The 22,830-nt window shown below is 33.2% G+C and overlaps 1 protein-coding gene across 1 annotated transcript; it reads right to left on the reverse strand.

Annotated features, from left to right (window-relative positions):
- Positions 1 to 7,482: 7,482 nt before the first annotated feature.
- Positions 7,483 to 8,858, reverse strand: LOC123669245 (transcription factor sox-3-like). The gene has a single exon (XM_045602864.1). The coding sequence runs from the start codon at positions 8,856 to 8,858 to the stop codon at positions 8,124 to 8,126; it is 735 nt and encodes a 244-aa protein (XP_045458820.1). The 3' UTR covers positions 7,483 to 8,123.
- Positions 8,859 to 22,830: the final 13,972 nt, after the last annotated feature.

Raw genomic sequence — 22,830 nt, forward strand, 5'->3', positions numbered from 1 at the left:
CTCAAACAGCGACGTGACTCGATGACGTCACTCAGCAATTAAACGCAGTAATTAATCTTTATCAAGGCAACATTATCAAGTGTATGGAACATAATACACGGAATGAATGGATGATAATGAAGGTACATCATTTAAGTATAAAAACTTGTTATTTTTATAAAGAAATGAATACTTGTACAATTGCTTGTATAGCAATTAAATAATCCACACACATGTAAAATAGACTAGATTTGTATCGCGATGTTACGTGCCGTTTTGCGAGATTAATGGTTATAATTATTAGTTAGTTTATTGCGTTTTAGCCGTACAGTTTTTTTTTATTCTGGTTGAAATTTTTGAGAGTGTGCAATATAATATAATATAATATACTAATAGCTGTAACCGCAACTTCGTCCGCGTGGAATTTAACAAAAAAGTTATTGTTCATTTCGCAGACAGACATACAGAAAGACAGACGAAAATTGTAAAAAATGTTATTTTGGTATATGTACCGTGTATACATCCATATGCGTTTATTAAAAAGCAGCTATTTTAATATTACAAACAGATACTCCAATTTTATTTATTTGTATAGAATATGTAAAACGTATTTGGATTTAAATATTTCTTACATAAATTCTCCTTAGATCAGAAGTTTCCCGTTCTGCTAATTCATTCTTCTCGTAAAATTGGAATATTTAAAAATTACTTCCGTTAGTCAGTCAGACATTAATTATTGCAACAAACACACATTTAATAAAATTTTACTATTTTAGGCATTATTATTTTTTATTCATCAATAAGAAACATAATTGGTATTGAAGTTAATATTGGTACTTGGCATTATAAATGAATTTAATAATTAATTACATTGACAAGCCAATGATATAATGATGTACGAGCTTCGTTACCAGATTTAACCATATTTTTTATATAATAAATACATTTTTGGTAATTAAAAATAAATATATATATATTTTTAACTAATTTAATTAGTTTGTAGATGTACAGCAATACAATTTTTTACAATCGAAGTCGCTTACCTAAAATATCCCTTGGTTGAAATAAGGCTCCCTTTTTCCATTGCAAGGAAGGATGTCATGAACCAAGCTGCTTCCATTGCGAATTGGTGGTAACTTATACCTTTATAACAACCGCTGAGGGAGGGGGCTGAGGGAGTAAGTAGTGTGAGTAGTCGCCTAAAACACCAACGGTTTGCGGGTTCGAATCCCGCTCGGAATGGATATTTGTATTTATACGAATATTCCTTTCCAGTTTGAATGTCCTTATTGGTCACCTCACCGTGTTTCGGAGAGCACGTTAAGCCGTCGGTCCTGATTGTTATCATAAGTATTTGATAGCAATCATTACTCATAGTAGGGAATATATCCGCCAACCCGCAGTCGAGCAACGTGGTGGATTAAGCTCTCTTCTGGAACGTGGAGAAAAGGCCTATACCCACCAGTGGGGTGAAATTCACGCGCAAACGTTACAAAAAAACTTATATAATAATATCGTAGTGATTTCCAATTATTCGTCGAACCAATGCGCGATTGCCTGGTCTAACTGAGCCGGAATAGAACTGCACAACACAGTACGAGTACATAGTACTTACATACATCTAAATAAATAACACGATCTTCGTATTGTGTCCTGTCTCCATGTTCGCTATATTTCGTTCGGTGGAGACTGGGCGCGCTTTTGTAACTTTATCGAACGAATTTTTATCTATTTCTTTCGAAACTATGATTTATATGCTGTATTTATCTATTAAGATTTCATACAAATTAAGATTTTAACTCAATTGATCAATTAACCTACTTCAAAAAGGGAGAAGTTCTCAATTCGACTAAATGTTTTTTTTTTGTTTGTTCGTTTATTACCTCATAACTTTTTACTGAGTGTATCGATATTGTTCACTCTTTTTTTAATCGAATGCTGGTGACGACTACTTTTTGAATTATCCATAATAATACGTATTAAATAGATTAATGTTTCGACTTCTTACGTTGTATTAATTCTTAATCTAAATTAAAATTGGCTTATTAGTTTGCAAGTAAACACAGTTGCTCACATTTTATAGTAACTATTTTATGTCTTATAGAAGTTTAAACTGTAATATAATTAAAACAGGCTATTTTCTTTAGGATAATATAGATACATTTCTAGTAAAAGTTATAACTATTCTGCTTAGCATTTTTCCATCTCATCTTACGTTTCTGTAAAAAAAATCGCATAAAACACGTGCTTTACACAAATCTACGAAAATTCTACCCAATATTAGAATCTTATTTGATAGGGCTTGCATGTAGTGCATTTATATATCTATATTAGTACCTATTGCAGAAATGCTAAGAGCAAAATTCATCTAAAAATAACCGAAATAACAAGTAAGCTAGGGCTTAGCAAGAAATTTCCCGCTATATATGGAGCAGCCCGACTGGGGTACCTCGCCCTTACGATCACAGATAAATAATACTGTTTTGCAGTTTTGTGTTTCTGTTTGTGAGTTAGGTGACCAGAGATCCTGATTGGGGAAAGGGTTGGAGAAAGGGATGCTTCTGGTGTTGCAGGCGTCTGTAAGCTACGGTAATCACACCATCAGGTGAGCCGTACGCTTGTTTGCTGACCTAGTTGTATATAAAAAAGTAATCTATTAGGTACCTCAAAACAGTTTCATAATCAAATGTGTACCTTCTAGCAGCGCACTAAGCTTCAATCACACTAGAATATTATTGGGTTTATATTTATATGTATATGTTTATTTATTTCCTGATATATTTTAATCGGTGTTGAACTTTTTATTCAGTGACGATAGAACTTTAACAGATAATATAAATTTGATAAATATAAAATAATAATAATAAAGAATTTTACCTACACTTATAAATTAATGAGAATCATTCAGATAAACACACTTAATAAGAACTCTGTCGCTTTGAGACGAAACGGAACAATGACCTGTCGAACTAATGATTAATTCAAAAGTTTCTGAAATCCGTTCAATGTCGAGCCGCTGAACTTGCGGACATCCGTGTGATAGGTACCAAGAATTAACAAAATGATGCCACTTAAATCTTATATATAAAATTCTCGTATCACAATGTTAGTTAAAATACTCCTCCGATACGGCTGGACTGATTTTTATGAAATTTTGTGTGCATATAGGGTAGGTCTAAGAAGCGGCCAACATCTATTTTTCATAACCCTAAGCAATAAGGCGGGGGGAGGGATTGAAGGGGCTAATAACGCATATAGCAAAACAACGTTTGCGGGGTCAGCTAGCATAAATATATAAATACACATATTACAACCAGACTCAAGCGGGAATCGAACCCGCAACCCGCGGAACAGAAAGCAGGGCCACTACAAACTGCACCAACGGGCTAGTCAAATTAATCACAATATAAAATATACAGTTACGCTATTTAGGAGAAGCATTATATTGTTGCTGTACTACATCACATAGGTACTCTTATTAAACTGAATGACAAAATCAAAATAATATAATATACTTCATTGTACCCGTGTAGTGCCGGGGCCCACGAGTAAATACAAGTAAATACCTCAAGAATACTTGTGTATCTACATTATATAGAAAGTCTATATTTTTCAATATTATTTTTTTATTACGAATTCTTGAAACGTCTCATAGCGCTTCGCTCGTTCTCGTTACACGTGCCGCTATCGATATTGTACATAAAATATGTATATAGTCAAAAGTATAAAAGAAACTAAACATACTATATAAATATAAAATTTCAGGTCAAAGATATTTATGAGAAATACGTGAATAAGAATACATTTTTAAATAGATATAAATATTACATTATTTCTAGCCGAGCGTGTCGGTTATATACAATAGGTCAACACATTATACGATATCTGAGGTAGGGCACAGTAGGAATTTCCTGCTCAAAATATGGAGCAGCCCGACTGGGGTAGTACCTCGACCTTACAGAAGATCATAGCGAAATAATACTGTTTTCAAGCAGTATTGTGTTCCAGTTGGTGAGTAAGGTGACCAGAGCTCCTGGGGGGGATTGGGTCGGCAACGCGCTTGCGATGCTTCTGGTGTTGCTAGGCGTCTATAAGCTACGGTAATCTTTTACCATCAGGTGAGCCGTACGCTTGTTTGCCTAGTTATGTATAAAAAAACCGTTTCTAAGTAACAATTCCAGTTTATAGATTTCGTAAGTAGCTGTACTTACTATAACTACTACTTAGGCTGTCAAGTCTCACCCATTCATTTAAGAAACTAAGCTCGTTATCAAACATACGCTCAATCTTATATTAAACGATAAAGATTTATAAGTGTACATAAAGTAGTAATGTTGCATTTAATTTTATTGTTTGCCGACCTAGTTGTATTTTAAAAGAAAATCATCACAAAAATCAAAAAAGTGAGGGTAGAAAATTACTATATTTATAGTAAGACCAGTCACTACACAGATTTGTAGATTAAATAAAAATTTCGATAAGTTAATAAAATAAAAAATTCAAAGGAAGGTATATATACCGCTACTTTAATAGCTCCAAGGAAAGCTAAGAATAGAACGAAATAAAACAATTGAATCGAAAAACCCCCGGAAAAGGGGCGTAATTATTAAATTGAAAACGATGTTCGACGCACAATCCTTTAGGGTGGCGATGGCCGCCAGCTAACTCCTCATTCGCTACTAATCGACTGCTTCGCTTAAATATTAGTATTTTACTGGCTTTACTTTTATTCAATTGTATTTGTATTCAACTAGCTAACGTCTCGAACTTACAAGCGTTAATTTTTTATTAAAGTAAGAAATTCTTTACGCATGCTTGACTTGGGGAGTAGGTAAGCTGGTAAATGTGTAATGCGAACGTTACGAAAAATGTGATCGGGCAAGGAGAACGGATGTTGAGAGAGAACTTGGGATATATAAGTTAGTGAAGATATATAAAAGAGAGAGAGATAGTTACGTTTCGTAAGTTTTACTTCAATCGTGTGGCCTAAAGCATTGTCATTCTTTTTTTAAAATAAGCATCGACTTTTTTTATTTTCTCATAAATACACAAACTTTGTCTTGATAATAGCGTATACAAATAAAAAGAATCATCTAATTTGAAGCAGTCGTTCGGAATTTAAGCACGTACATAATAAATATTTCAGGAGTTCATTTTTATTTATTTATATTTCATTATAACAAAATTGATTATAATAATTTAAAACAAATATTTTTATAGTCTACAATTAAATATAAAAGAGTCTTTAATAAAATAATATTGGTGAAAAATTGAAAACTAAACCTACATATCGATGGCTCCTAAGTATACTGAGTCAACTCTACTTTTAATAACTTTATTTTTTTGTTACATAGGTAGATAGGAAATGAAGTAAATGTTATTAATATCTTAAAAAATGAAATAGTCAAAAGTTGTTAGTTGACTCAGTATACTTAGGAGCCATCGATATATAACTGTCTGAATGACACAGTTGACTTATAACTGATGCATAACCTTAAAGCACGTGTTATAATGTCCACAATGATACATAAAATAAAACCCCTTTCATTCGCAAAGAAATGTGAAAATATAATTACTATATAGATTAAGATACTCTAACAAATAAATACCTAACATACTAACATCATATTTTGTAACATATAGAAAAAAAATGGGAAAAAAGTGGGTTGCACTTAACGGTAACATTTTAACTTAGTGCTTTAATCATTACTTATGTGAGAAAGATAATCACAAATGTGTAAAAAGTTTAACTTTTAAATTAAAATTTTATGGGACTCATTTGAAACTTTTCATTTGATTTGAATCAATATAAAAATGTTAGCTGCGGTACTGTCACAACCGTCTGAAGAACTTTACCAGAGCGCCAAACTACTAGTGACGCCATCTATTTATGACGAAGTTTAAGCTGTACATATCGATGGCTCCTAAGTATACTGAGTCAACTAACAACTATAGATAATTTCATTTTTTAAGATATTAATAACATTTACTTCATTTCCTATCTACCTATGTAACAAAAAAATAAAGTTATTAAAAGTAGAGTTGACTCAGTATACTTAGGAGCCATCGATATGTTCCTATATAATTATATTGAATAAATCAATAACTTCGGTTTTCTTAAATAACTGAGTTTTTATATACAAAAACAGTAAGCATTAATCTATTTATTGATAGTATTAATTAATATGTAATTGTTATTTTTCAAATTATCCAACCCATGCTTACAAACTCAAAGAAAGAAATCGTTTCATGCGATACGGCCGTCATTTATACTTTTCGTGTTCTTTTAATTATTTTATTTTTATTATGTATAATAAACAATAATCATATCTATAAGAGAGATTTAGTATTGATTAATATCAATTGATAATAATTGAAAATTATCATCAGCGTAAAGTGTAGTCATATTTGTCTGTTCAGTTCTTCATAATAAAATAATATATCTATAAAACAAATAATGTCTAAAAAAACTATTTAATTTATTTTTTATTAATCAATTATTAAAATACTAAGTAACGGATTTATCAAAGTATTGTAACGTGATTTAATTTCTAGATAGCTACGCAAAGATAGAAAAATTTAAGTCTTCCTCAATACATCAATAAATATATTATTAGATATCCTGATATACTGTACATGGCTTAAAGTTTAGATTTAATTGCATTTTTATTATTCTTTGATAATATTTGAATGAATAATAAAATTTCATGTAAATATGTTCAAGTAACAAAAGCCGACGGGCCTTCGTCCGTGACTCCGATAATACCACGATTATTAAAATCATTCTTTTTATTGACGACATGTCTTTTTATTTGTATTTATATTTTATTTACAATAATTCTAGTAAATATTTCTCTTTTTAACACTTGCGAAATAAGTTTTAATTTTTGTATAATTTCAAATAAAAAAAAAATCATCGGAGTTTAACTGAATTAAGCGTCTTTCATCTGTTTGAGCCTAATAATTTTAAACGGAATCTTCAAATAAAATCTTAAAAGTATATTTGAAACTAAGTCTAATAAACTAATAAGTTTAATAAACTTCACGATCACTTAATATTTTTTAACTGTAAATTATTTAATAACATTTATTCTTTAATATAACCAAAAAAAACCAAATCTGTTTAAAAACTTAAATAAAATAATCTTACCTTTCATAAAGTATGTAGTGATATCCCATCGTAATAATTAAATAATTTTGAACCTAATGATTTATAATAATAAAAAGTTCATCAACTTAATTTATTGTTACCTAAAAAAAACTATTTCATTTTTATGAATTAATAATATGCATTAATTATTAAGTAATGAAGTTAAAACAAAAAACGAAATGCTATTTTTAGTAGCATAAAGTTAACGAACTTTAAAATCCATTAAAAATATTATATTAAATATTCCAATAACCACAAAACTTTAAATTTTTTTCATAACGATAAAATCTTTTACAAAAACTAAGATGCTAAGATAGCAAAGGATCGAAAATAATGTAGAAGGAAACAAAATATTAAAATAAAAACAATTTATTTATAACAAATTTCACTTTTCTATAATACATCGTTGGTAATGACATTGATTTTGAATTAGACACTAATATATACAATTGGTATGCACTAGCCGCTTACAACTTAGTCAACTAATTTACAATAATTACCGACATACAATTGGCAATAAATAAATTATACAATAACCGAAATAAAAGAAGAGATTCATCGGTCACTAACGATTCAAATAAACTTAACAGGCACTACATGTACGAGAAAACAACATAATATCAAGATTTCACACCGAGAAGTCGTTTCTACACCTAATCGTGACATCTACATGAAATAATCTCTTTTTGGTACTGATCTCACTTCACATACCTAACTAATGAAACTGTGCTTCAAAACTTATTTATCTGAAGACTCGTCGGAAACAAATCACAGTCATTAAACTTAAAACCGATATCTAAGTTGAGGGTCCACGATTGATCGCAACATATTTACAAGACACTTGATATGAAACTCACAATTTTTAACTAACCTAAGCAATAAATTAAGTCTCTTAAATAAAATCGTCCATCTTGCAACACTGAAACGTCAGCGATGTAGTCTCCGATGCCGTGCCTTGAAAGATTCCAGCTCTTCAAGGAAGGCAGGTTGGTCTTCAATATATGACGGAAACCGGCCGTCTTAACTGATCGTCGTGTGGGCTGTGTTGTGTCGGGGTCACTGGTGATACTGGCGAGGAGGGTGTTCCTCCGTATTGATGGAACAGTGGCGATGGGAACGGTTTCGGTGGTGCAGCTGGCTGTGTGTACAGAGAAGAGTAGAACGATGAAACAACTGCGGCAGCTGATGACACAGTCGGCATTTTTTCAGTCGGTGCCATTAACTTTGAGAACTGTAAGTGGTCCAGCTGATGAGAAAAGTAAGGCGGAACTGCAGGATAAGATAGAGCGTCTAGCGGCCCCACCGTCGGTGCTGGACCAGCAAAGTAAGGAAGCGGAAAACTTGGAAAAGCTCCTGCTCCCGGAGCAGATCCCGGCGTAGGTGGCTTCGGCTTCCTGCGAGGCCTGTACTTGTAGTCTGGATGTTCCTTCATATGTAAGGCACGAAGCCTTTTAGCTTCGTCGATGAACGGTCTCTTTTGCATTTCCGTCAACAACTTCCACTCAGCTCCAAGGCGTTTTGATATCTCCGAATTGTGCATCTTCGGGTTATCCTTCGCGATCTGACGACGCTGAAGTCTTGACCAGACCATGAAAGCATTCATGGGTCGCTTAATGTGCCCTTCCGATTGAGGAGAGGACGCTGGGAGCGGCTGCGGAGCGCTCGGGTACTCCGGTAACATGCCGTGGTGCATGGAAAACGCGTATGGATGATGACTAAGAGTCGACATCTTGTAATCAAATTAGTAATATAACACAGTGTTCTGTTAGAGCATTAGTAAAGGTATGGCACAACGGTGAATGAGCACAGACGAAGAGACGATTATGTCGCTTCGAAGCCGGGCGGTAGACTGACGGGTCGTTTTGATGCCCGTGTGGGTACCGTAGAGCGCGGGGCGCGGTCTGGGGCGGCGTGACCCGCACCAATGAGGGCGTCGAGATTACAGCCTGCGCCCCTCCTCGCTGGCTAGCGCCATCTCTATTATTTGCTCTACATTAATGTTTGCGTCTCGCTCGCGACAATACCCCATAACACGCTGCGGCATAGCGTACAGCTGTTTAGAGGCATATCGTGATTCTACACGACTTTATGCATGATATAACCGCCGTAATAGAACTCGGCCTTACATTTACATTTACGCTTAAGTTTTCTTTCTCTTACAATAATAACTTATATTGTTTTAAATTCAAGAATATATTGAAGATTTCTTCAATATATTTTTTAATAGTTTCATTAGATAAAGCCACGTAATTAAAATTATTTAAATAGTTATTCTATATAACGCTGATAAGTACAAATAAAACGTAGGTCTGAGTTTAAGGTAAGTTATGAGTGATAAATACGTTATCTAATATATAAAATTCTCCTGTCGCGCTGTTTGTTGCCAAACTCCTCCGAAACCTTTTGTGTCGGGTAGGTCTGAGAATCGGCCAACATCTATTTTTCATACCCTTAAGTTAGGGGGGGATTAAGGGAGTTAATAATATATATGGCAAAACAACGTTCGCTGGGTCAGCTAGCCTATACATATAAGTTATAAGTACAATAAAAAGTCACAAAGGTTATCTTCTTCAAAAGTTTTAATTAATTAAAAAATTAGGCATAACAAAAACAATAGACAAAATGAAAAGTCACTCGTAAAAATTTCAGTAACGAAACCATGAATGGTATACCAAAAAATATGAAGCATACAACAATACTCACTCACTGCTCGCCGCTCGCTCTTGTACGAGTCACTTGTGGTAGATATGCCATCAACTCAAATTTACAACCCGCCAAAAATATTGATGGAGAAACTAAGATTTTTTGACTGCTTATAATTTTCGTACCTCGTAATTTATTTATTTACCTACCTAGTACTCATAATATTATATTAATCATAGTATTGTAGTAGTAGATAATATACAATTATCTGCCAACCCAAATGGAGTAGCGTGCTAAATTAAATATATACAGGCTCGTATTGTTCCTATAGTCCAACTTAATGCTTGTAACACAAACACAGTTGTCACAGCTAACAGCCGTCTGTTATAGCTAAATAGTTTTTTTTGTGATAAATATACCTACATAGAAATAATACTTATATTAATATATAAATACTCATATTACACCTAGACTCGGGCGGGAATGGAACCCGCACCCTGCGGTACAGAAAGAAGGGCAACTACAAACTGCGCCAATGGCGCTAGTCAAATAAGCTCCAACCCTTCTACTAGATGGAGATTTATGCCTTTACCTGTGAATATTAATATTATATATACTACCTATACACGTATACCTAAGTACTTATACCATAAAATTGATAAATAAATATCTATGACAAACACGACCATTTGAATAATTGTTAAAAAACTTGTACATTATCTTATCAAACTACCTACAATCAAACGAAAACACAAACTAAACCATGTTGGCATTAAAATTGATAATACTCGTAGTAAACAAATAAATAAACATGATTCCTTATTGCTACCTTTCCCTTTTTTGAGTCATTACCTATTTAAACAAATACGGTCGAACTATTTGTTACATATTTAATAAAGTATCTATATGTACAATACTCATAAGTGAACTGTAATTTTCTTGAGAAATAAAGTTCTTTAAACCTAAAATAACAATCTATCGTTTCAAGAAATAACATTACGAATTGTTAAATCAATAAAGCGACAAAAAAATATACGTTTAAAGTTCGGCGAACGTCCCCTGAATACACAACAATCACACAAAATACGGAACCTAAATCAAATTAAATATTTTCGCAAATTACTAAATAGCGTAAAGGAATCATCAATAGTTTTGTTGAAGGCGTCGAACACGCCTCGTGTTGTTTCGTATTAGCGAATACAAATAACAAATAAACGCAATGAAAAATATTAGGAACTATAATACAATATTTTCACATTTATTTCATACAATTTTCACCATTAAACTAAAAGGAATAAAGCATAAAATCCCTCGAATCAATTTTAATAGACTTCAAAACGCTCTTCACGACTAAGACTATTTTATTTCACACCATAAAATAATTATATCCTAAGAAATGTTTTCTCATTGTTCTAAGTGTTAATTTCCGAATGTATTGTCATTGCTAACATATAAAACAATCAAATGCAATAAAATTTTATAACAGATGTTACCACGTAACAAAAATATAAAAGTCTATTTTAAAACTATTGTGTGTTTATAAAAGGTGTTTTTTTTCTAATAGCGTTATGGTTGTTAGCGCAGTTGGTAAAAATCCTGCTGCGGGGTTCGATTCTTACTATGAATCTGGGTAAGTAAACATTTTTCGATATACGAGTACCTATGTATTTTCAAGTTAAATTAAGTCGCCAACCTTATCGTAAGCAAATATAGGTACTATATAAATACTTATTATATTTTGAACTAGCTGTGTCCGCGACATCGTCCGCGTGGGTTTTACAAAAAAGCTATTGTTCAGTTCGCAGAGTTATAAAATAAATAAAATGCTAAAATAAAAGCAGTCTAAGTTATCAACTATCTGCCAGTGAAAGTCCCGTCAAAATCAGTACAAACAGACAGAGACAAAAATCGTTTGGTTTATGTACCCATAATATGCAAGTGGGTATTTTAATATTACAAACAGACACTTCAATTTTATTTATTTATCTAGATATGGATAAATCGAAATATTGTTACCTAAAATTCTCTTTTAGTTTCTCACTCTTACATCTATAGTAAAACGGTGTCTATAAAAGGACAAATAATTGATCCGCCTTTAATATATTTTTCTTCTTTCTGTCTGTCTGTCTGTTTGTCCCGGCTAATCTCTGAAACGGCTGGACCGATTTGACTACACTAGTATTGATTAAAATAATATACCCGAGTATAAATTTTTTCGTCTTCCTTAGAAGGACCGGACCAGACATGCCTGATCAGGACTAGATAAGGCATGTAACGCAGATGATTGGTCTGGACCTGGTCAGGATGAGATGAGGTTTCCCGATCGGGTCCAGATCAGGAAATATCATCAAATCCTTATCAGCCGGTTCGGTCCGGTCCTTTTAAAAAACACGAATATATACATATTCTTGAAAAAATTTTTAACGAAAAAAAAGGGAATTGATATTATAAATATGTTACATAACATAATTATTATAATATTTATTTCCGTTTTATGTGTTTACTTTAAATATTAATTATTTTTATATATTTTTATGTTATTAATTAATTATTATTATCAATTAAATTTTATTTATTAACTTCAAATAATTAACTACTAATTAACTATTTCCTACTAACTGTATATATAACTAAGTTCGCTTAAAAACTTTAATAGCGCGATTCAGGCTCAGTTTGCGTAATTTTTTTCAAGCTATCCTGACCGGACCGGGTCCTGATCCAGTATGCCTTACCATACTTGATTATATTTTACATCAGGCTATCCTGATCTGGACCGGACCGGGTCCTGATCCAGTATGCCTTACCATACTTGATTATATTTTACATCAGGCTATCCTGATCTGGACCGGACCGGGTCCTGATCCAGTATGCCTTTGCCTTACCATACTAGATTATATTTTAAATCAGGCTATCCTTGTCTGGACCTGACCTCGTCCTGATAGAGCTTGCCGGATCTGGCATGCCTCATTCTATCCTGATCCGGTCCAGATACATGATCTGGTTGAGCCTGACCTTTTTTCAAGTCGGGTTATTCTAGTCTACTCTATTACATATATGTATATATAATATATAACCAAATAGCTTAGTTTGTAATCTATATATTAATATTCAGTTAATACTACAAAATATTACATAGACAAGCACAGAAAAAATAATTATGAATTTTTAAGAAATTGCCAGGCAATTTCTAATTCGTGTTTATGGCTTACGAAAGACCAACGCCATCTATTTATTGATAGACAAACTCTTTTACACGTCAACTGACCACGCCATAAATCAAATTAACAATAAAGTCAAAACAAATAACCAAATTGACCTTCGTTGAAGGTTTTATTTTTTTGGTTATATTATCACTATTCTCTGTTATTAAGAACTAACAATAGTTTTTTTTTTTTTAGTCAGTGAAAGCTTTCGTGTAATTTACATTCTCGCTTATATTACATTGTCGAAACCATCTGTCCTCTTTTGGCTTCATTGAAAGTCATTCCACTATATATAATGATTAAATAAATATTAATTATCTTACAATATATATTTAACTTATAAAGTAAATTCGGTATTAATTTATTTTATTTAGCGTAAAGAAACACTACACACTACGCGTAATGCCATCTAGTTGATATCATCGGAAAAGAAATCAATAATTATCACAAGGATATGTCAAGGATAAGAACATACCATCCACAAGGGATCGCATCGCCTGTTTTAACAGTCATGTCCTTGGCACACTGGGCCAAATTTAATATGATCCCGATTATAATTAGTTACAACCTGGAAATTATTTAGCTACAACCTTCTGTAAGGTTAAAATACTTCTCCAGTCGGGCTGCTCTTGATTTTGAGCAAGTCTTTCCTGCTGTCCCATAACTAGATACATACTGTACTGAAATGAGCTACAAACCGGGTGTCCATGATGTGTATATTAAACAAATATCTCAAATAAGCTTTTAGTTTTTATAGCGTAAACAAAATGTAAAATATAAGCAAAGAACTCTCCTTCTTATTATTTTGTAATAAAAAATAAACTTAAAAAATTTAGCTAACGATTTTGATCAATTTTTTAACCGACTTCCAAAAAAGGAGGAGGTTCTCAATTCGACTGTATTTTTTTTTTTTTTTTTTTTATGTATGTTACATCAGAACTTTTGACCGGGTAGACCGATTTCGACAAATTTTCTTTTAATCGAAAGGTGGTGTGTGCCAATTGGTCCCATTTAAATTTATTTGAGATCTAACAACTACTTTTCGAGCTATATCTAATAATGCGTTTTTACTTGACGCTTTTTTCGTCGACCTACGTTGTATTATACCACATAACTTTCTACTGGATGTACCGATTTTGATAATTCTTTTTTTGTTGGAAAGAAGATATCCCTAGTTTAGTACCATGATAAAGAAACCAGGATCTGATGATGGGATCCTAGAGAAATCGAGGGAAACTCTTGAAAATCCGCAATAACTTTTTACTAGGTGTACCGATTTTGATAATTCTTTTCTTGTTGGAAAGAAGATATCTCTAGTTTAGTACCATGATAAGGAAACCAGGATCTAATGATGGGATCCCAGAGAAATCGAGGGATCTTCTTGAAAATCCGCAATAACTTTTTATTAGGTGTACCGATTTTAATGATTTTTAATTTAATCGAAAGCCGATGATTATCATGTAGTCACATTTAAATTTCATCGAGATCTGATAACTACTTTTTGAGTAATCTTTGATAACGCGTAGTTACTTGACTATTTTTTCGTCGATCTACGTTGTATTACTCGTCGATGTAATTGAAGTCGGTTTTTTTTTCGTTTAAGAGCAAACACAATTATGTTATTATTTATTGGCCTATTATTCATCAATGGAATGTCCATTCGTCAAGCTTTTAAATGAACAAATAAAATAATAATAAAAAAATACTATCATAACTGCTGGCTTTGAAACACACAGGCCGAAGACGGGCAGCAGCCTCTTCGGTGCGACAAAGCCAGCCCTGCGGTCACCAACCCGCCTGCCCAGCGTGGTGACTATGGGCAAAACACATGAGTTCATGCCATTTTTTGGCGTGAACTTGAAGAGGCCTATGTCCAGCAGTGGACTGCGATATGCTAAAATGATGATGATGACAATTTTAACGAAGAAGTAACACAATTTTAAAGGATTTTTTTGTGTGCAATATAGGTATATTGTATTAAAATGTAGAACAGGGAGCGAGTGTTCGTATGCATATCGCATATCTAATGTTTTTAGCCGGTATAAAACTCTATTTATGATTTTATCAACGCTATTTGTTTACTAAATTCTGACCTTGAAATAATTAAATAAAAAAGGAATTCCGGGTGAGAGTTTTTACGTTATTGAATTTGACATTTAAACATTTATATTAGGTTTTTGTTTAGAAATAAAATTTAAATAATGGGGTGGTTTTTAAAAGTAATTAACGTTAAAAAGTTTGCAAAAAAGACCATCAGACTTTGAAGTAGCAGTTCCAAAAAAGTTCTAGAATAATTTTATTGTCTTGACGTCTCGAAACTTCCGCAGGTAACAATAGGGACGATACGTTACATTTTTTTCCCAGAGAATCGCTCCTCCGGTTAATTAGGGTAAAACTGCATTGGCATCATCCCATGCAGACATAGTGTAAAATAATACGAGTATAAAGAATTAGGGTATATATTTAAAGTTACAAGTATATATCTAAATTTACAAATATATGTTTATGTACATAAAATATATACACTAGGTATATAAAAATGAACCCAAGAGATCTCAAAGCTAGCAATATAATAACATTATAGCATATAAATGAATCTCGCACCTAATTACTTACTACGCAAACACCACAATGGAGTCAGGCGTCTCTCGGCGTCACAATAATCCATACCTCCCTCTCTATCGCGACGATAACGAGTGACAGAGACGTAAAATAAAAAGCTAGTTAGTTTTCGCTCAGTTCGCATTGTACACAATGGCGGGTCGCAACCTTATTCGCCCTATCTTCCTATTTTAATTTACTAAAATTTCCCTTGACACCTCGCCCGACATAACATTGAATATTTTTTTACGAGCCCGGTTTCAATGAAATGTTTTTTTTTAAACATCCGTTAAAAAAAATCGCGTTAGAAAATAAGGTCTTATTAAAATTTTAATAACCAGTTTGAACTAGTTACATTCTACTGTCTTAGAATCTGGGACGTGGATGGAATAGGAAAAGATGACGAGTGATTTGTAGTTTAAAAAGTTCTATTTTAATAATTACAAATAATCGAGTTCTCTCCAAAATATGTAGTCCTATTTTTCAAAAATTTAGAACTTTCTATTGTATCAAATGGCGTGATCAGCTGGGCTCATACTGGGTTTACACCATTTCTCTTATTATTTACTTGCTTATAGTTTTAAGACCTAAAATTTATATCGTCTTAAAGATCTGACATGACTGACATGAAAAAATATTATGAAAATAATACTTTATTACAATGAGGTTCCCTTGTTTTATATTATGATAGGTTAAATTTCACTGCATACAAAGCCCAAGATGACATAAAAGTTAACCACGACGGTGCCGCTCGCCCCGCCACGGAGGCTCCTATTATTTTTCAGCAGAATGCACACAGTTAATGGCCGCCAATGATAATACGTATTGTGATCTCGTCTCGCGGGCAATCACAATAATGTAGGCTATGCATTGTACATGGAGATATTTTTTAATATTATCCAATTAAGGTAATGCTTGATGGCGCGGAGTTTTTACATCTCGCTGGTGATTGGTATATTATAATTAAATAATTTGTTAATTTTTGTAATTAATACCGCGTTGACGCAACGGTCACAGCCATGCATTGTACCTGTTGCGCTGGCGGTTGCGGGTTCGATCCCCGCACATGACAAACATTTGTATTGGCCATACAGGTGTTTGCCGTGGTCTGAGTGTTTGTGCAGTCCTTGTGGGTCTCCCCACCGTGCCTCGGAGAGCACGTTAAGCCGTCGGTACCGGTTTTTATCATGTACACCTGATAGCGATCGTTACTCATAGTAGGGAATATATCCGTCAACCCGCATTGGAGCAGCGTGGTAGGTTAAGCTCTGATCCTTCTCCTACACGGGGAATGAGGCCTATTCCCAGTAGTGGGATATTACAGGCTGAAGCGTAAACGTCAGACGACAACTTGAAGTTACATAGAGACCTATATATAGGTATGACTAAAAATGAATCACTTCCGCTAATTTAGGTGTCGTTTTTGAGTTAGTTATTGTCAGAACAAAGTTTATATAAAAGAAAATTGAAAAAAATCGATACAGTCACAAAAAATGCGTTACAAAGGTTTGCTTAGAACAATAATTGTCACACGTAATGTGTTAAACATTAGGAAGATTAATATGTATTGATTGATTAAAAAAATAGAAACGAAATTTTACAAAACTTCGCCATGAAACAATTAATCTTTCAAGCATTGTTTTAAGCTAACGCGATCATTTTTTATCACGAACACTTCACATAATAAATTTAAATAATGAACCTTTCACTTTTTTTTCCTAGCGATGGACCTTCAAAATAACACAATGAAACGATTGTCACTCAATAGGTAAGTTTGCTGTCCTTTACTAAGAAACAACGAAAAATGTTTTTGTAACAGACACCTATAAAACAATAAAAACATTATAACCATACAATACCGTCGTCACGACCGCAACAGACATTTTGAAAATAACGGATTTTATACAAAAATATACCGACTAATAGTGAACAAAGATCAACAAAGAAACTAACGAGTCCTTAGCAAATCAATTTGTCTTTCTTTGTTCGGTTTCAGGAATAACCTTTTGAATTTACACGGACAATAGCGACTGCTCTAATTATTTTTAAACAACCAGACATATTCAGAGATTGTAGCTTCTGAAAACGGTTATGTTGCAAAAAGATTGTATTGTTCTCAAATTTCTTTTGTACCAATATAATAACAAATGTATTGTATGCATTGTTATAAATAACATGTCAAGATTTTGCGAAATTTTGAATGAAAAAATTATAATAATTAAAATTTTTGAAAAAGTAAATATATATAAGTTCAATTACGTAACAAAATAAAAACAAAAAAAATGAAAAAAAAATAGTATTATTATTTTTTACTTCCGTAGTCGAGTCCATCAAAATAAGCCTCTTATGAACATCGCATGATATGTTATAAATCGCTCGAACAATATAATTACCCACCTAAACATTCTTACAAAACTTCACTCGGATTTTTGTCCGAACTTTCTAATTAACCCGCGTGCACAATGAGTGTGAGCCACACATAAACAACACCGAGGGTGACAAGAAGTGTTACTAGTACTTCCTTTAATTATATAAAACTATCTCCTGTCACGCGATATTAACCCCTATTACCGTCGCGTAAAAACCAAACAACCATCCCGAAAAATTTCACAGATAACATTACATTTTATTCGAAATGTAATTCTATTGCATTTATATAAGGTTCAAATTCACACAGCGATACTATCAAAGTTGCATAGGGTTGTCACAAACAAGTTCATTATGCACTTAGACAATTAGTGTACGCCTGCGGCCGATTCGTCATTGTAGACCCAGGGCTCTTCCGTTGTACCTATACCCTACCACCTATTTGATTATGCTCATTAGGGGATGAGGAACCCTGGGTTTAAAAGACGCGTCACGAATAGGAAGTCTATAGACAGGGCGTGATGGGGCCTTTTTTACTTTTTATGGAAAAAAAATAATCTCATAATGTTATAATTGGTTTAAAATTTTACATGTAAAGAAATATTCGATATAATGTGATTAGCGACTGATGAAGGGGCGTTCAGATTTTCAGTTTTAATTTATTAAGGTAAAGTAGAATGTACATTTATTGTGTGCATCTCATTCTTTATTTTTTATTTATATACTAGCAACAAAGTCTTTTTTAATGGCAAATAAAAAAAGCAAATATTTTTTTTTTTCGCAATGTGTCAGAATTGACAGCAAATTAAAGTAAAGCAATCAAAGGCAGATATGAATCATGCTCTAACTACGAACATTTAAATAAACTCTTTTCGTTCGTATCTTGGTATGTATTACAAAGCTTGGGTAAAAGTTAAGTCAAATTTCAAAAACATGTCGATTCTTTATTTAGATTTCAATAGTTTATGGTGTGTCGCCACCATTATTATATGTATATCTTTTTTTACATAAATGGTCGTGGCTAATAGAGCTGCGCTGCTTTATATTTTTAAGCGTATTAAATGTTTTTATTTTATTTTTAATTTCCTTATGAAAAATGTATTGTTATTGTAACGAAAATGTATTTTATTTGTAATTTTACGGATTAAATTAATTTAAAATGGGCAGCAGCATGTAGTGACTGCCTATAAAAAAGTAAAACAATCATTGTTTACCTAACTATTGTGTATTAAAACATTTATATTGTATCTTCTGATGGTTGTCCTTAATAAATAAAAAGTGTGTGTGTGCTTATGTACAAGCAGTGAAGTTAGCTAGCCAGTGAAGTATACTTCATTGGTTAGCTAACTTCACGTTGCTAACTTCCTCGTTGACGGTTGACGTCGGTTTTTTCGTGACGGTGCGGTGTGCGCGCGCATCGTAAAAATTTACTCTCATCATTTGCCAAAAGAAGTATAACTTTAAAAATAAGTAAATTATCTTTCCAAATGATATTTAATATTAAGGCCATTTTTCATGGACTGTGGAAAGCGCTATTTGACGGAGAACGGTATCCAACAGATAATATTTTTTAATTTATTCTTTTCTACCATCGAATTTCTTCATATTTGGGAGATATTTCTATTCGCAAATATGAATATTAAATTTTTGTATGTTAATTGAGGAGAAGCTGATCCTAACGGCCTATTTTACCTCTAGTTGTTAAATTCTATTCATAACTTGCTTGCAGGACCAACTTATCAGTACAGCCTATACAGTCCACTGCTGGACATAGGCCTCCACAAGTTTACGCCAAAAATAACGTGAACTCATGTGTTTTGCCAATAGTCACCACGCTGGGCAGGCGGGTTGGTGACCGCAGTACTGGCTTTGTCGCACCGAAGACGCTGCTGCCCGTCTTCGGCCTGTGTATTTCAAAGCCAGCAGTTGGATGGTTATCCCGCCATCGGTCGGCTTCTTAAGTTCCAAGGTGGTTGTGGAACCTTGTTATCCCTTAGTCGCCTCTTACGGCACCCACGGGAAGAGAGGGGGTGGCTAAATTCTTTAGTGCCGTAGCCACACAGCACAGACACAGGACCAACTTAGTACACAACCAATGTCCCAATTTTTTTTATTAACTGATAGTCCAGTTTATTTAGACATTCGAAGCTACATAAATTTACAACCAACTGAAAATTGGTGAAATAGTTCAACATATAAATCAAATTTGAAAGTTCCCCATCTTTCCCCTGTGTGGAATTTTTTATATTCAAGGTGAAAGGTAAAAAAATGTGTTTTTCGCGATTTTCAGCAAAAAGGTAAGTTTTGTCATAAAAATACCTCAGACGCGAATTGTAGATCATAAAATTATCTTTAAAAAATGTATAAATACTTTTTCTACGACGACCTACCGTTACCTACCTCTACCGTTTCTGAGGTATGATGATTCAAAAATTTGTAAAAGTTGTAATCGTCAAGTATCATATTTACACGTTTACTTAGCGCATTTTTTAAAACGTGGTTTCACCAGTAGGCCTATTCCACCGGTCAGTTATGATCCTGTTTAATTTCAAACTTTTGCAAAATAACGAAAATTAGCAAAGACTAGATAAATTTATTTTTTGGACGATTTCACCAATTTTCATTTAATAAAACACTTTTTTCGGATTTTATCGCGGTTTATTATTAACTTTTGATTCCCGACGTTTCGGATACTTTACAGCAACCATGGTCACGGGAGGACTGTATTTACCAGCTAACGAACTCAGTGCTATATACAACGTGAACAAAAATTCAAAACGATAGCCACTGACGATTTCTTAGACAATGCTAAATTTATCTGGCATAAAGGAATGATACGCGCAGTAAAGGATGCAAATTTTTCCTAACTAAGCTGGGTTTTCACGAGCATTTCCAAACTCAACAGTATTTCACTAGGTGACCCTAGTGAAGAGCGTCCCCAAAAAGTCCCAGGAACTCGCAATAGTTATCAACTACGTCTGTCCTAAAGGATAACAAAATGCCTCACAATTATCATGCGTGACAAATTTACATTTGCCCAGGCAGTTTGATTCCACACTGCGATGATTGCAGCAGTTCCGTGGGTTTGATTGATGTCGTAGAAAACTGATCTGTTTTTATTTTTATATTATAAAGCTTATGTGATCTCACAATTAGTACATAAGCCTATTGAATTGTTGCTACGAATACTTTACCAAAAATTCAAAATATGAACATTTTATGTTTTCAAAGTTGATTTTGCATGTGTTAATGAAAAAGTGAATAACAGTTATTTTCTAGAACTTATTGTTATTATTTTTATTTTAATACCTAATCAAAGAACCCTTTTTAATAAACAGTCATTAAAATTAAGGTGATCTGCTTAAATTCTTGAAAAAATATTGATAAAATTCGGGTCAATATGACCCGGCGTCATCGTCCACGTAATTATTTTAACGTCATTTGCGCCAGGTTAAAAGGGCTCTCTTTGCCTATTCAATTGTTATTTTTTTGGTCTAATCAATTTCTTTTTTTTTTTTTTCGTTAAATAAAAAATATATTGACTATTCTTTGTAAGATGAACAAAAAAATTATCTAAATTAATGTTAACTTAGCTTTCCTCAGGCTGTGTGGCTATGACAAAGAATATAACCACCTCCTCTATTTCCGTGCGTGTCATAAGAGGCGACTAAGGGATAACACAGTTCCACTACCACCTTGGAACTTAAAAAGCCGATCGATGGCGGGATAACCATCCAAGTGCTGGTTTTGAAATACACAGGTCGAAGACGGACAGCAGCGACATCGGTGCGATAAAGCCAGCCCATGCGGTTACCCGCCTGCCCAGCGTGGTGACTACGGGCAAAACACATGAGTTCACGCCATTTTTGGCGCGAACTTGTGGAGGCCTATGTTCAGCAGTGGACTGCAATAGGCTGATGTATGTATGTGTGTGTGTGTGTGTGTGTGTGTAACTTTCCTCACTGTCGCTAAAGTTCAAACAGACACAAAAAATTCATAGATAATATTGTTTTGGCTAACTAACCTTATTTAAACTTTTTTGCCCTAAATGTACAAATCTTTTGTTGTATGTATCACTTTTTTTTGTAATGTTTCTTTATGGTGTACAATAAAGAGTATTTGTCATTATTATATTGCTAAACTGACTCATACAACGTCACTGCATTCTAATTTTAACTTCACTTCTCAACTGCACTTATTTATAAGTTTCAGTATTACATATTTTTGGAAATTCCTTTAAAAGTACACGTGATATTTAATTTATTTTTATAGCTACATGTTACGTAAAAAATACTGAAAATAATGATGTGTAATATCCTTCATGATCCAAATGCTCCGTCGTATCTTAAATCCCGGTTTCGCCTCCTGTCCTCTCCTACTTGTTCCAGGCGCCCTGGTAATGAAGCTATGTTAGATATACCGAAATGTAACACAAATTTTAAGTTAAATTCATTTACGGTACGCGTACTATGGAACAAACTCCCAAGTGACTTCAGAACTAGTCCTTCCCTTGTTTCCTTTAAATATAAATTACCGAAACACTTGCTTTCACTAGCTAATGTGTAATCATCTGTATAGAATATCTATTTACGTTTGTATTGTAGTGAGTACGTATATGTTTATGTATGTATACAAGTGTATTTTTGTATTTTGGTATGTTTGTTTATATATATTTGTTAGTATGTAGTATATTATACCTATATATTTTTTTAAAATATATAGGTATAAATTTAGCAAATCTATCATCTTTTATTTTTTCTTTTTTTACGTTATTTTTCTTGTTCTTAGTAAATCTTCTTGCACTGTTTGCCTCGCTATATAAAACACTTACTCATGACCATGGGTTGACTGGAAGAAATCTCTTTTAGAGATAAGTCCACCTTTGCC

The sequence above is a fragment of the Melitaea cinxia genome, chromosome 3, assembly GCF_905220565.1.
Source record: "Melitaea cinxia chromosome 3, ilMelCinx1.1, whole genome shotgun sequence".
In the NCBI taxonomy this organism is placed as follows: Eukaryota; Metazoa; Arthropoda; class Insecta; order Lepidoptera; family Nymphalidae; genus Melitaea; species Melitaea cinxia.